The sequence below is a fragment of the Lampetra fluviatilis genome, chromosome 40 (genome assembly GCF_964198595.1).
Source record: "Lampetra fluviatilis chromosome 40, kcLamFluv1.1, whole genome shotgun sequence".
NCBI lineage: Eukaryota > Metazoa > Chordata > Hyperoartia > Petromyzontiformes > Petromyzontidae > Lampetra > Lampetra fluviatilis.
Window position 1 is genome coordinate 4,306,709 of NC_136314.1, and position 14,524 is coordinate 4,321,232.

Sequence of the window (14,524 nt, forward strand, 5' to 3'; positions counted from 1 at the left end):
CAAACGGTATCTGCCTGAATGTTGACGCCATTCTTCTTCTTCTGTTCTCTGTTGTGATTTCAGCTTGCGGAGGTGAGTGGCGCTCTTCCCGTTCCCCTGTCGCTCACACAGCGCACACAGCACACACAGCTCACACACAGCACGCACGCACAGCACACACACAGCACACAGCACACACAGCACACAGCACACACACAGCGTACACAGCACACACACAGCACACACACGCACATACAGCACACACACACACAGCTCACACAGCACACACACAGCGCACACAACACACACACAGCATACACAACACATGGCATGCAAACACGGAGCACACACACAGCACACACAACACATGGCACACATACACGAAACACACACACAGCACACACAACACATCTCATTAATTGATTTAATTTAAACTAAATCGGCCGATCATCCACTGTGGTCAGACCACTTAATTCGCAACGAATCGACACCAGCACATTTCGTCACCCCCTGCGATTCACGATGAGCGTCATCGCCACGATCGCAATGACTTCCACTACGGTGGTTGCTGTTGTTGATGTCGTTGATGTCGATGCCGTTGTTGTTGACGTCATTGATCGATTTCACTCTCCCGTCAATTCCGTGCGGGCACGAGAGTGAGCGGAACACAACCCTCAGTGCAGGTTTTTCTTTTATGAGAATAAGTTCTGAGCAAATTCCGAGCAAGTTTGGGGACCATTGCAGTAAACATAAAAAAACAATATTGAACAAAACATTTGACGGCAAAAAAATATTAAATTCCGAGTAAACGTTTGCACAGGTAAAGGTGCAACTCTGACATTTATCACTGGAGCCGATTTACCTTGCAATCCGCTGCCACGAGAAGAGCCTCCACTCGCTGGAGGCAGTGCGTGAGAGTCCCTGCAGAGGGGATGTTGGCCTACTCTTCCACGCTGGCGTCAGATGTCCGTTCTCATGGCACGTGACTCTAAATCAGTGGTGGGAAATCTGGACTTCGCCGCCCTGGTCATCTGGACGTCCATGGTAAACTGGATGTCCATGGTAAACTGGACTTCCATGGTGAACTGGACTTCCATGGTAAACTGGATGTCCATGGTAAACTGGATGTCCATGGTAAACAGGACTTCCCTGGTAAACTGGATGTCCATGGTAAACTGGATGTCCATGGTAAACAGGACTTCCATGGCAAACTGGATGTCCATGGTAAACTGGACTCCCATGGTAAACTGGACTCATTGTTATGGAGCTGTGTACTGCCAATGCTTGTTTGAGCGCAGAGACATTTCGACTTTTCACTGCCCTTTGCGTTTTGTGCCGCAAATGAGAATGCTGCCCGTGTGTGGTTTTATTATTCTCATTATTCCAGTGGCTGTTGCACGAGGAGACAACATTGACACCATTGGTAAGTGTTGGTTCCTGTATGGTGGCACATGTGTGGTGGTGCATGTAACATCGGTCATGTGTGGTGGTGCATGTATCATCGGTCATGTGTGCTGGTGCATGTATCATCGGTCATGTATGGTGGTGCGTGTATGATAGTCCATGTATGGTGTTGGATATATAATCGTGTCTGTATGGCGATGCATATATAATAGTTAACGTATGGTGTTGCAGGTATAATGCTTCATATACGGTGGTTCTTGCATAATCATGGATGCAGTGTTGTACACGTGGAATTGCAAGTACAGGGTGGTACGTGTGTAATCATGCATGGCGGTTCTTGTAAAATTGTGTGCGCAAGTCGGTGCATGTACAATTATAATTGCAGAGTGATACATGTGTAGTGGGTTCCACAGAGGTGCACGTTTATTCTGAATACAACTGGGTAACTATATATAACGTTCACGTGATCACGACATAGGGTGGTGACCACCGCGGGTAACTACATAACGACTCGACGGGATTCTATATGGTAGTAACCACCACGGGTCACTACACACTCGGACCAGGTCAGTTAACACCGTGGCTGGCCCACGATGCCGTGCACGAAGATCGAAGACGTCACCCGGCGGGTTCTATTCCCAGAGACAGCCCGGATCGTCGCTCGGGACTTCCCTTTTATGCCCCTGAGCGTGGCCGGGCTCCGCCCTTGGCCATGCCCTCTTCAAGATCCTACTAGAAGGTTCTGGGCCTCATGTCACGTGTCCCTCTCGCCACCCCTTGGCCCCCCCTCGCTACCCTCTCCTGGTCACGTGCCCTCTCGGGGTCACCCAGACTGCCATGTCCTGAAGTGCCCTCTCTCTCTCTCTGGCCGTCACCCGAAGCGCGCCCCCTAGGGCCCGCTTCTATGCACAGTACCACCCTTCTTCCAATAGGTAGCGCCAGACGCCATAGTGAATCAATAGACGTCACTACACATGTATTATAGTGATGCATGAATAATTTAATATGTACGGCCGTGCCTTCATGGCACACTGTGTGCGCGTGTGTGCGTGTGTGTGGCTTTGCTCTCAACACAGCGAACAACATAAGCCCTTTGTCGAACAACAACAACAAGCATTTGGACTACGAGGACACGCTCGTCGAAGAGGACAGCTGGGACGACTCGGACATGGATTACGGTGGGTTGTCACGTGACTCGCGCCGCCGCCTCCTACCCTCTGCCAGGTCCCTTCAGCTGTTGCACAGTCGACACCCGGCCTCTTCAAAGTCTTATCATCGCTTCACGTCTCGCACAGTTCCTCCCGGAACCGCGTTCCGGATTCCCGCCATCGCTCCCACCGCTGCTATCGTCGCCATGAAAGACAAAGATTCCCCCGTGTAGCCATGTTCCGCACTTCCAAATTGTTTACCCGACCCTGCCATGCAATCTCTTTACTTACCATGAATCAATACTCGAAGGCCAAAAACTTATTTTCCAGTTGCCTTAGCACCGTTCAAAAGGACGTGGTGAGGAAGCATTGCAGATGACGGAGGGAGAGAAGTCAACTTTTTTTTTAAATAAAACTTTATGATTGGACAATTATCTCGCCAGGAAAGGGTGGTGGCGGTGCCCTGGGTTAAATCACGCATTCAAGTTACCACGTAGCAGCAGGCTTTCGCGACCAATATCATCCATAATAGAGGTGTTTTTCTGGTTCGATCGCGTCAATATGAATGTATCGTTAAGCTCCTCACCACCCGACACAGCCAATTAGTTAGGTTTGTCACGTAAACAGAACATGCCAATTCGTGACTAGTACAGCACACCGGTGTGTTGGAGAGCCAAGCAACAGATTGTACTCAGTGGGACGTGTGTGCAGGATGGAGGGGAGCAGCTCCACGAGTTGGGCACTGGACTGGCGGGTCAAAGGTCGGCACCCAAGGGGAAGGCCTGACATCAGACGGTGGTGGTGGTGATGGTGGTGATGGTGGTGATGGTGGTAGTACTGTGAGAGCGGCAGCCCTTTGAAGGCATGCGTGAGTGATCGTTGCGTAACAAGGGGAAGAAGGGATGAAGCCAGACGACCGTGGAGATGACGAGACTGTGAGAACATATCTATGATGATGTGAGATGTCAGCCGTGCAACAACATCCGCGTGACGTCGAGCTGAATTATTGAAGCGATGTTGAGCTGAGGCGACGCCATCTGCATTGCTCATTGGGTTGGTAGATCACAAAGCCGCTGGGCATTTGAGGTCGCCATCTCGTGGCTCGCCAGGGTACAACTACAGGCCAGCAACAAGGGTTAATTTTCATCTGGATTTCATCTGTAAGGGGATTCGGCTGTTCTCCCCCCCCCCCACCCTGTGGGTTTTCTCTGGGTACCCCCGGCTTCCTCCCACGTGTGTTTACATTCGCCCGTGGAGTTGGCCAACCGCTTCGGTATAGGACATCGGAGCTTGGCCAATCGTTGGCAGCGAGTTCTGGCTGCGGTTTCCCCGCGCCCTTCCGTGCAAAAGCTTGCGCTCGCTTCCACAAACGTGTCTGCGGCGTTCTGCAATGGGCATGAATGACGGATTTAGCAAAAATGCATCTTTACTTATTGTTATCGTTATTGCACCTCAGGATTTTGGCCTATGTTACAGCACAGCTGTCTGTAACCGTCGAGCAACGCGCGCGTGTCTCACTCAAACGCCCGTCCTGTCAGCACCTGAAGCTGACCCCCGTCCTTCCAGAGCGGTTCACGTAAGCCTCGTAACTCTTGCGATTCCCCTGCGCCGGTTGGCTTGCGAGTACCGCACCGGCGAAGGGATCCGCGAGCATCATCGCCCTGTCAATACGACGACGCCCATTGTTGTTGTTGTTGTTGCTCCGCAGACTACGAAGCGGAAAAGAAGACCCAGACAACCCCGACTCCTCGGAGACGCAAGAGGGAGTCGATCGACGTGGGAGGAGGTAATGTTCGGGCTGGCTGGCTGGCTGGGTTGCTGAGAGGTTATCTGGTCCAGACAAAAGTTGACGCTCACGATAAAAGTTTTCTGGTTCCATCGTGTAAACGTAAATGTGCCGTAAACCCAACCTCCACCCGCACCTCTGATTGGCACGATTGGCTACGTACGGTGCAAAAGAAGTTCAGCATACTCACATACACCCGACACAGCCGCCGCACATCGTTTACACCACCACACAGTGTTTACAATTTTGACGGTGACATTTCGCTGGTGATTTCAACCAGCATTCATCATCGGGCTTCTGCCTGAAATTACATTTCCAACGACGATGATGCGCACTCGTTTGATCTGGGAGACTCGACTTTGACTTGGCTGTGGCATGCGCAATTTGGTGTTGGAACTGACGTCCACAGCTCATCGGATGCTTCGTTGATGAATGAAGATTCTTGATTTGTGATCAGCAGGCTTGGGCCGGACGCGTCGCTACTAGAGGGGATGACGACCTCTGGTCAAGAATAATAACGGAGCCAAAGGAGATGGAGCGATGAAATCAGTTTGCGTGCTTGCTGATAGTGAGAGATGGTGGTAGCTGTGGGGGGGGGCGACAACATCCAGCAGTGGATTGAACATGACTCACGATGACGACGACGATGAACGTTGGCCGTGAATGAATGCACGCCGGGGAATTTTTCTGGGCACGTGGCTCCGATTAGAAAAAACACATTACGCCAACGGAACCACTTCCACGTGCGCCACGCTGCAGCGGCGGCGTGCCCCCCGCACAGAGACACAGCCCAGTATTGACCGACACTGCTCCCCCCTCGCCCGAAGCTTCCGGCTCGTTGACTTGTCGGGAGCGCGCGTGCGTCCGTGCTGTGGCTGTGTCCGCGCGGGGCGCGTCGCGGCCGATGTGGGGAGCGCCGGTCGTGGTCGCGGTCGGCGCACTGCGGCGCCGCTAACATCGGTCGCAAACGACGTCGAAAATTGGTCCTGGGCATGCCCCAGGTCGACTCAGCCTCAAATGAGTATATGGTGTGGGTGTGTAAACATCATCACTGGGTAGACAAAGGAGACCTGGGGTGGTGCTAACCACCCCATCATCCCCCATGTGCCATGCTGGCCTTAACAGGCGCTCACTCACAGGATATGATGTGCCTGTGTGTACGCGACTGTGCGTAAATCATTGCGATTATATGCGCGTGCGTGAGGCCACGTGTTCACACCGTGCGGTTGTCGCTGCGTGTGTGTATCCTAATCGTGGTGCGCGCACGGACGAGCATGCGTGTGTGGGGAGCGGCAGTGCGGCGGTTAGCTCGCTGCGCTACGAACCCGGACGAGACCGGAGTTCGATTCCCGCCCAGGGCCACCAGCACCGGTCACCGTACCTGGGCCATTCCCAACCGGTCCTGGGCCTTTCCGAGATCGACTCAGCCTCAAATGGGTTCTTGGCGCTGCGTGTAAACATCGTCACGCGGGAGATAAAAGTGGTCGGGCGTGATGCTGACCCCCCCCACCCCCCACGTGTGCCGTACTCGCTGACGGCACTCGTCCCAAACGTCGTTCTCAGGCTGTTCCGGGTGATCTTCGTCTCGTTTCGTCAGACCCCTGCTCGCTGCCCCTAGAGGAGGGCAGCTGCTCGCGCTACACGATGCGCTGGTACCACCACGGAGAGTCGGGCCAGTGCCGACCCTTCATCTACAGCGGCTGCGGCGGCAACAGCAACAGCTTCGTCAGTCGCCAGCAGTGCCGAGATCGGTGCTCGCCCCCCGGCACCGAGCAGCACGAGGTCAGCCCCCGGACCCACACTCCTGACCCCCCCGCCCCACCGCAGCCCATTATCATCGTCGTCATCATCATTATTGTCGTCATCATCATCATTGTCATCATAATTATTGTCATCATATCGTCGTCATCATCATTTTCATCATCGTCATCATCATCATTGTCATCATCATCATTGTCATCATCATCATCGTCATCATAATCATTATTGTCATCGACATCGTTGTCATCGTGATCATCATCGTCATCATCGTCGTCATCATCATTGTCATCATCATTGTCATTATCATCATCATTGTCATCATCATCGTCATCATTATTGTCATCATCATCATTGTCATCATCATCGTCATCATCATCGTTGTCACCATCGCCGCCACCGTCACCATCAGTGTTGTCTTTGTCGTTGTGACTCACATGACTCAACATGGTAGCTCGCGCCCACGTTGACACCACCCTCGTCAGCATTGTTAGTGAAGCCTCTGCATCCCCTATGGAACAGAAGGCCGCACCGTCGGAATTGTGATTATCACTTTCCTACACTTTCTTGACCAAAAGTCGCCCAGACAGTAAATGAGAATCATTGATAATACTTTAAAAAAATTGCATTCGATAGTATATTTGTTATTATAATTTTTTGTGCATTTTTAAGTGTACGTAATCGTTCGTTGTTATGTCTATGCGAATAAGGTTGGCGAATAATAATAGTTTGAACTTGTAGCGCACTGCCAACGCAAGTCGATTAGCTCGCTATCGGAGGGAGCGAGGGAGGAGGGGACGACTCAGAACCGCGGGGAGAAACCACCGACCAGCGGGACGGAGGCCACATGACGAGCCGGCATCCCTCCGAGCTCTGCGATTGCCCCCTAACACGTGACGCCGTTGTCGGCCACCTTCGTGGGAAAACCGCTGCTACGATTTGAACTTGTCACACGCTGCACAGTATTCGATGGCTCTCAAAGAGAGAGAGAGAGGGAACGGACGGGTGTCACCCACTTCCACTCCGAAGCCCCTTTTCGAAATGGGTATTTCGTTTGCGCGGCGGTGAACGTCGCGCGTAAAGTATTTATTGACGGATCTCTCCCCTCGTGTCTTTAAGGTGGTGCAACTTGAAGAAGATGAACGTCTGTCACCATGACGACCTGGAAGATGATGTCGGAGAAATTGTTACTTGTAGAACATCAATAACCACTTACTGCATGGGTGTAAGATTGTTGTCAATGTTTTACATTTATATATATATTTGCATATATGGGCTGTGTATATCAATATATTTTTTGTCAGTATACAACATTCCAATGGTGCTATAGGACACGTACATTGAAGTGTAATTTTACCACGGGAATAAAGATTTATTTTGTTTAATGTAAACGGAAAGACTTGTTCATAATAGAGTTTTTTTGGGTTAGGTCGCGTAAATATAAATGTGTCGTGAAAGCTGCCACCACCCGACACAGCCAATGATTAAGGTTTGTCACGTAAACAGAACATTACAATTTGTTACTAGTACAGCACACCCGTGTGTTGGTGAGCAAACCCACAACAAAACATTGTTGTGAATTGGCATGTTTATCTTTACGTGACAAACCTTAATCATTGGCTGTGTCGAGTGGTGGCTGTTTTCACGACACATTCATATTCACGCGACCGACCCCAAAAAACCCTCTTATGGATGATATTGGTCGCGAAAGCCTACGTGTGAAACTGGAAAGACATGTCACGGTCATTGCCGGCCAGTGCTGTTCATGCCACAACATCTATCTTTCTGTCTTATCTTTTGCTTCCTTCCTTCTGCCAGATCGCCGGCTATTGCACAGTTGACAGGCAGCTGTAGCGGATCGCTCTGGCCGAATCTCATCTCCGACCCGAGCTCTTCCCCGCGTTACACGACGATTGGAAACTCCTTCAAAGATTGAAAACTCATTTCTTTGCAAGTGATTTGTGTGTGTTGGGTTTGATGTCCCCCCCGCACCTCCGATGAGCACGGTTGGCTCCGTACGGCGCAGAAGAAGTTCAACAACACGTCCGAACAACGCTCCCCTCTGGTATCCGATCTCTGCCTGAAACTCCGTTGTCCGTCTCGGCAGCCTGCCTTCCGTGACCCTGCGCTCGTGCCCAACCCGTCACAACATTCTCTCAAGGCGCTACGCAAGCACGGCTGTGTCGATTTGGTCTTTGCCCCAAACCCACACTGACCAGCGTGGTGAAGTATGGTCAAACAAACCCCGTGGGTGGGGGGAGCCTTCGCCCAGCAGCAGATTGACAAAGATCTGGAAATCGACGATTAACGTGGCATTGTACTTAACTCAGTCCGAGCCTAGCCGTGATGTTTACAAATTGTGAATAATTCGTGGGGCTGGCATCGTGATCCAATCTGAACACCCCGCTGCCTCTTGTAGGGCAACAACGGTCCTGTGAAGTGACCCCGATCGAAGTAGCCCTCTGTATTCTCAGCCACAAGGGCCATCGGGTTAAGGTGACGACCAGGGCCCCGCGTTGATCCCTGTAGGGAGAGTGAACTTGGGTTGGGCCAACCGAACATCTGGTAGTGCAGGGCCCAGTTGGCCTCACTCGCGTCTCTCTCACCGTCGCCCGTTTGCCTCCCTTGGCCTCTGCTTCTGGTTGCCTCTACGCTCGGTGTCTCTCACGTCCTTCTGCCCCCTTTCAGAACTCGTCTCTGCCACCGCCAGCTTGCTGACCTCTTCGTGAGCTCGTCGCCATTTTCTTGCACGCCTTGTGGCGCCGCTGAACCCAGGAGCAAAGTCCACGGCCTGCTATGGAACGAAGTCACACCGCTCACTTCTTGTCGCGTTCCGCTGAGGTTCCGCTGGTGTTCTGCTAATGTTCCCAGGAATTAAAATCGAGAAGCCCTCTTCGTCTCGCCCCCTCAAGCCACTCGTTGACGGCGCACTTCCCTTCCGCTGTCACGAGAACATTCCTCCATTGGAACCTCATTTGCCAGTAAAAAATATGATAATTGTTTATTTACCCTTCTCTCTGGCAACAAAACTGACACCTCTTTTTTACAAAGAGTCATGTTTGTATGGACCACAATACCTGCAGCCATAATGCAAACAAAAAAACACATAACTCTGATAATATATGCACTGTCCTTGAGAGAACATTCCTCTTTTTGTGCGTGGTAAATCTGTTTTCCAGATGGGGCCCCAGGTGGCACTCAGTCACATTTTGCAATGATGGCTCTTCAGATTCCTCTGGATGTTTTGTTTCCCGTTCGTTAACCTTTGTTGTTGTCCGATCTTTCAAATATATATTTCGGTCAGAGTTAATGTATCCCTCTGCGATTTTCTCTTTGGGATTCGTCCTAAAAGGTAGAGAGTAAATTTGTACTGAATGTTGCTTCTGCTTTCATAGCAGGCCATGGACAGGCTCTTCCATCACTCCTCACACGTCGTGGTACATTCCCAATCCAGTGGCAGTGCCTTGCACTCTCCCGGGTGCCTCCACTTTGAGTCGGACCATTTCTATTCGGAGGGAGAATTATTATTATTCGATACGTGATCCAGAGTTGTTCTATGTTTCGTAAACATTCGCAGTGTGTTGTTCCGTCTTGGGTAAAGATGTTTTTGTTCTTAAAAAAAATGTTCATGAAGTTTTAAGATATTGATATACACATTTAACCTTGAAAAGTATTCAATAAGTATGGAATCTTTCCCGCTGACTGCAAACCCACAGCTCCCGCTACCCCGAGATATTCCCGTCTCCCTAAGGAGAGGAGGGGGGGAGAGTGGATAAATATTTTTTGGAGCTCAGCCCGGGACAGCTCCGGCTGAAATTAAACCCCACTCATATAAAATCTATTCATTAGTTTAACATGCCAAAAACATATAAATATTTACTTTTGTGAATATATTTTAAATAAAACGAGTAAAATTGTGTTCATGTTAGAACCTTAAGGTTAATTGTAGTGTACGTGTCATTAAGGTTTATATTAAACACATTAAAGTAACTGCAGATAATACTTTTTGGATGGTAAATGACTTCGTCTTATTAAGCAAACAAATAATATTCCAGTCATGCAGAAATTAACTTGAATTCTATATACATTTCAAAATATTGTAGGCATTTGTTAAATGTATTTTTTTAGAATGTATACTTCAAAGAAATGATTCATGAATATCGCTTTAATTTCCTCTCGGCGTTCTTTTTTTTCCTTAAGCGGCTTCGTCACCGCGTGCGATTATTTTAAATAGCGCGAGTAAACGGTGCTACGAACAGGCGCTCATCTGTGGGTGTGTGTGTGACCGTCGCCATGCGCACAACGTCGCGTGTCTCGGTAAAAAGTTTCACTTAAAAGGGCATCGTCGTGGTCGTAGTCTTCTTAAAGAAGGAATTTTTTAAAACGATGTTGACACGACCTATACCCCCTCCCGCCCACACACACAAAAGTCCGGCCCTCAAACCGGGCCTGTGATGCTCCTGCATTTATACGGTGAAGCTCCAAAAAGTGTGGCTGGCATTGGAGACGGTGGGTGAACATTGTGAGTTTGTTGAGTCAAATTCCATCAACAATGAAAGCCGTCATTTCGCCCCGTAGCGAGAAACATTCGTTTGACACTCAAAGCTACCAGTGACTTTGAGACGGGGTGGAAATTCCAGTCCCATGGTGGCGGCCGGTCTATTCGTAGAAACATACTATCGATGCACCGCAGTGTGGTACTAATTTTATCGACCTTGTGAAGGTAATGTGGGCTGAGCCAGTTGAGCCAGCCCATTGCAATTACGGGCCTTTGTGTAAACAAAAGCTAAAATCTGAACTTAAAAAAATATATTTCTGTAGATTGAACAATAAAATAAATCAACTGAATGATGGCATCGCTCGTAACAAGTAAAATAGTTTGGTAACAAAAGTATAGCGGCATTTGAGCAAACAAACACAACTCGTGACCTGCATCGTGAGTTGTGCTCTCCGCTGCAGAGCAAAACAAGTCATAAATAATCACATTGCGAATTATAATAAAATTGGGTAGACGTGGAAATCTGGACTGGACTTCGCGTAAAAAAAATGGACTGGACTTTTGATTCAAACACCATCCTTGGATGCTCTTATGATTTGTATGAGTTGATGTATCTTGTTATTTAAAAGGGTGTTACGTGGTGTTTAGTAAGACATGAAGGACAACATACGTTGGTGTACTGTGCATGTTAACAGTGTGACTTCAAACGATTAGGAATTGATTGTTCATTTTCGGTGTTATGTTTTAATGAAGGATGATGATGATGTTAAACATATAAGCGCAAATGTTGAAGATTTATATTGGTAAAACCCTTGTCATGTTTTAAGAAGTCAAAAGCTGTCGTGCAATATTTTGCACGACAGCTTTTGACTTCTGACAATGTTTGCATTTCATTTGGGTGGTGATTACAACGCAAAGGTCAAAGTGTCTACCTGCCCATCTCTACTGGTGGCCCTGAGTCACTGGTGGAAATTCCACATTCCTATGGCAGGAGGTTCATGATTTACATCGGACACCCCAGATCAATGTTTCGCAAAGTGGTATCTATTTTAATCCACCTTATGCGATGTTAATGATGGGCTGAGTGAGTGAACCCAATGGTTGCGTGTGCTCTCACCACACCACTCAGGAGTGTTCATTAAGGTTTCGTACATTATTAATGTATTACAATCAGATGGCAGTTTCTTTTACGTCAATTAAACTAGAAAAGGCAAAGATTCCCACTTTAGCCTTAACAGACTTGGGGTGGCCAGCACAGCACCCGGCCACCTTTGTCCCCCCAGTTGCGATGTTTACACAAAGCACCAGGTACTCAGTTTGAGGCTGAGTCGACCTCCTGCAGCCCCAGGGGACCGGTTCAAATAATCGTCCCCAGTGTTGGTCTCAAGTGGGACTCAAACGAAGGTCGCCGGGTATGTTGAGCAGCGCGCGCTAACCGCTGCGCTACCGCTCCCCTCGATTAAACACAAAAACTGTTCACACACTCGAGCACGCTGGGTACAGTGCCGGACTATGCTAGTGCGGGGCCTGTAGCGTGATGTCATAAAGGGGCGCTAAATTAAAAAAATAACATAAATATTAAAACACAAATTTTTTCCTTGCATAGTAAAGTAATTGTATTTTTTCACTTGCCACACAGCCAGATAATACGACAAATCGATAACCTTAAACACCTAAGTCGTTCATAAAAGTTGAAGGCAGTATAGTACTATAGTAATAGAGAAAGTGCGGGGCCCGTAGCAACATGTGTAGTAGCTACTACATATGCAGCTACTACATATGTAGTAGCTACTTGTGCTACGAGGATAATCCGGCACTGGCTGGGTAGGTTTTCAGTGTACGGTCTCAAGCCCTCTGGATCTGCACCTCTCTGCCACGGCGATGGTGAAGCGCATCACCTTGGGATTTGAACACCGAGGTGTTTGCCCACATCTCGGCTGAACGCTTCCATTGTCTAAGATCGCTAGAGTTTTTTTTTTCATTTGCAAAACTTCACGATATAAATGTATGAGTTTCATTACAACCATCGCCATCAGTGACCAGCAAGCAGCCATCTTGTCTACCTGTGAACGAAGGCCCAACCCCCCATGCTGTTGCCGTGTAGCTAACAACCTCTCTCTCCTGCACGTGGACGATGTATTTAGTTAGCGGATGCAAAGTCCGTCAGCCAAGTGGTTGCTTCCGGTCCTGCTGTGTTGAGTGTGAGTTTGTGAATTTGGCAGACTTCTAGGATGCGGTTCCATGGGTTTGCGCCACCCCACAGGCACATGGCGGGGCTTGCTCTTGTGCCCCAATCGGTGGAGGTTGACGAGGCGTGGGCCGTGGCCGGTCCTGAACCTGTTGAGGGTGGACACACCACTCTGATCTCATCGCTCCATCTCCGCGGTGGCGGTGCTCTTGGACGCGTTCACTCTCCCTTGCTTGCCATTCCGTCAGCAGTCTCGTCCGTCTGCCACCTGCACGTCAAGAGACTTGTCCTGCCCGAGCCCATTTAATGTCCTTGTCAGTTGCCACGTCTCGGTGTAATTCCTAGCGTGTGTGTCGCTCCCCGTCCTTCCTTGCGGCTTTTGTTCCGTTTTCGACATTTGAACCGCACATTCGAAACGTCTGTTTAATTCGAACTCGATTTGTTGACGTGAGGCCTTGGTTAAAACAATTGGCACGCTTCTGAAATGCCCCCATCCCACCCACCCCATCATCCCATCGGCGTGTGATCGTGGGGTAAAGTGTGGGTACTCCCACCTCTTCTCAAGGCCACTGTCAGAGCGTGAACCAGGAGGCCCAAACATCCTCGAGAGGGGTCCACGAGAGCTCACTCGAATGGAGCCCCTTCTGCCAGCAGTGGATTGAACAAGAAATTGCAGGGCTGCCCCTTTACCTTCGTACCTCTGGGCAATATTGATATAATATAGAACGCGCTGCCTTGGAAACTCGACAATGTTGACATTATGATCCAAAACCTACGTTTCGAGTTAATGTCGACGTATTTGATGTATGAACAGTGTGATATTAGCATATGTTGCTTCGGAAAATCTGCTTGTAATAAAATATTCATCACCACTCTCTTTAAAGACGCCGGTGGTATATTCCACATTCCTCTGGCCAGGAGCAGTTTGTCCGGAGTACAACCAGTGTTGACTTCCCACGAAGTAGCACTCATTTTATTCAGCCCAGAGGGGTGATAATGGGATGTGTCAACCCCTGCCGAAAGATGTGATAGCAAGTCGAGCGCTCTAACCTTGGCGTTGCCACCTGTTTGACAAATCACCTTTCTAAGCGTTATGGACTAATCCACCCTGTGTGCCCTACACTTGGGCTTTGGACCGGTCCATTTCTCCGTAGGAGATCCCGGTAAAACAAAAACAGTTGGCCCGTTAGAATCAGAATTCGCCATTCAACAAGTATAAGAAACAACAAAGCTAAATTGACGATGATTTTTTTTAAAGTGCCTTCTTGAAAATAATGTTAGCCAGTCCATTGGACTTTGGAATGAAATGCAATAATTTAAAGTGTTATATGCACACTGGATTAGAATTATGTTTGCAGTCTGGTTTCAAACGTGTCGCATCAACATCGCATGTGAATGTATTTCGCCGACCAAAACGAATTACCTTCAAATAAACGATCGCCTTGTGTGCTCAGGAAGGTACACGGTGTGATGTGTGTGTTTAGTTTAACACGTGGTAGGCTTTTCGGACCAATATCATCCATAATATAGGGTGGGTTTTTTGGGTTTGATCGCGTAAATTAAAAAAATGTGTCGTTAAACCCGCCACCACCCGACGAAGAGTACTCAGATGTAAATGTTGTCGCTTTGCTCTCCAACACACCGGTGTGCTGTACTAGTAACCAATTTCCATGTTCTGTTTACGTGACAAACCTTACTAATTGGCTGTGTCGGGTAGTGGCGGGTTTAACGACACATTTATATTTACGCGATCTAACCCCCCC

At 49.0% G+C, this 14,524-nt stretch overlaps 2 protein-coding genes across 3 annotated transcripts in view; both read left to right on the top strand.

Annotated features, from left to right (window-relative positions):
• Positions 1 to 600, top strand: part of LOC144946127 (uncharacterized) — a 55,045-nt gene extending 54,445 nt beyond the window's left edge. Inside the window, exon 31 of the mRNA XM_078874891.1 lies at positions 64 to 600. Coding sequence (XP_078731017.1) covers positions 64 to 398 — 335 coding nt within the window. The 3' untranslated portion in view covers positions 399 to 600. The remainder of the gene's footprint in view (positions 1 to 63) is intronic.
• A 684-nt stretch (positions 601 to 1,284) lies between these two features.
• Positions 1,285 to 14,244, top strand: LOC144946130 (uncharacterized). 2 transcript variants are annotated; one of them, XR_013639783.1, is made up of 6 exons: positions 1,285 to 1,402; positions 2,460 to 2,561; positions 4,240 to 4,317; positions 5,915 to 6,099; positions 7,195 to 7,300; positions 7,894 to 14,243. XR_013639783.1 is itself a non-coding variant. In XM_078874892.1 (5 exons), the coding sequence occupies exons 1-5, from the start codon at positions 1,321 to 1,323 to the stop codon at positions 7,231 to 7,233; spliced, it is 486 nt and encodes a 161-aa protein (XP_078731018.1). In that variant the 5' UTR covers positions 1,285 to 1,320; the 3' UTR covers positions 7,234 to 14,244. The 2 variants fall into 2 exon arrangements, 1 of the variants encoding a protein (XP_078731018.1); XM_078874892.1 differs by having other exon boundaries at positions 7,195 to 14,244.
• Positions 14,245 to 14,524: the final 280 nt, after the last annotated feature.

Excerpts from the sequence above, each read along its gene's own strand:
- LOC144946130 (XM_078874892.1), top strand. The coding sequence starts at position 1,321 with ATGAGAATGCTGCCCGTGTGTGGTTTTATTATTCTCATTATTCCAGTG. Across the intron at positions 2,562-4,239 it reads CGACTCGGACATGGATTACG|ACTACGAAGCGGAAAAGAAG; the intron begins GTGGGTTGTCAC and ends GTTGCTCCGCAG. Across the intron at positions 4,318-5,914 it reads GTCGATCGACGTGGGAGGAG|ACCCCTGCTCGCTGCCCCTA; the intron begins GTAATGTTCGGG and ends TCGTTTCGTCAG.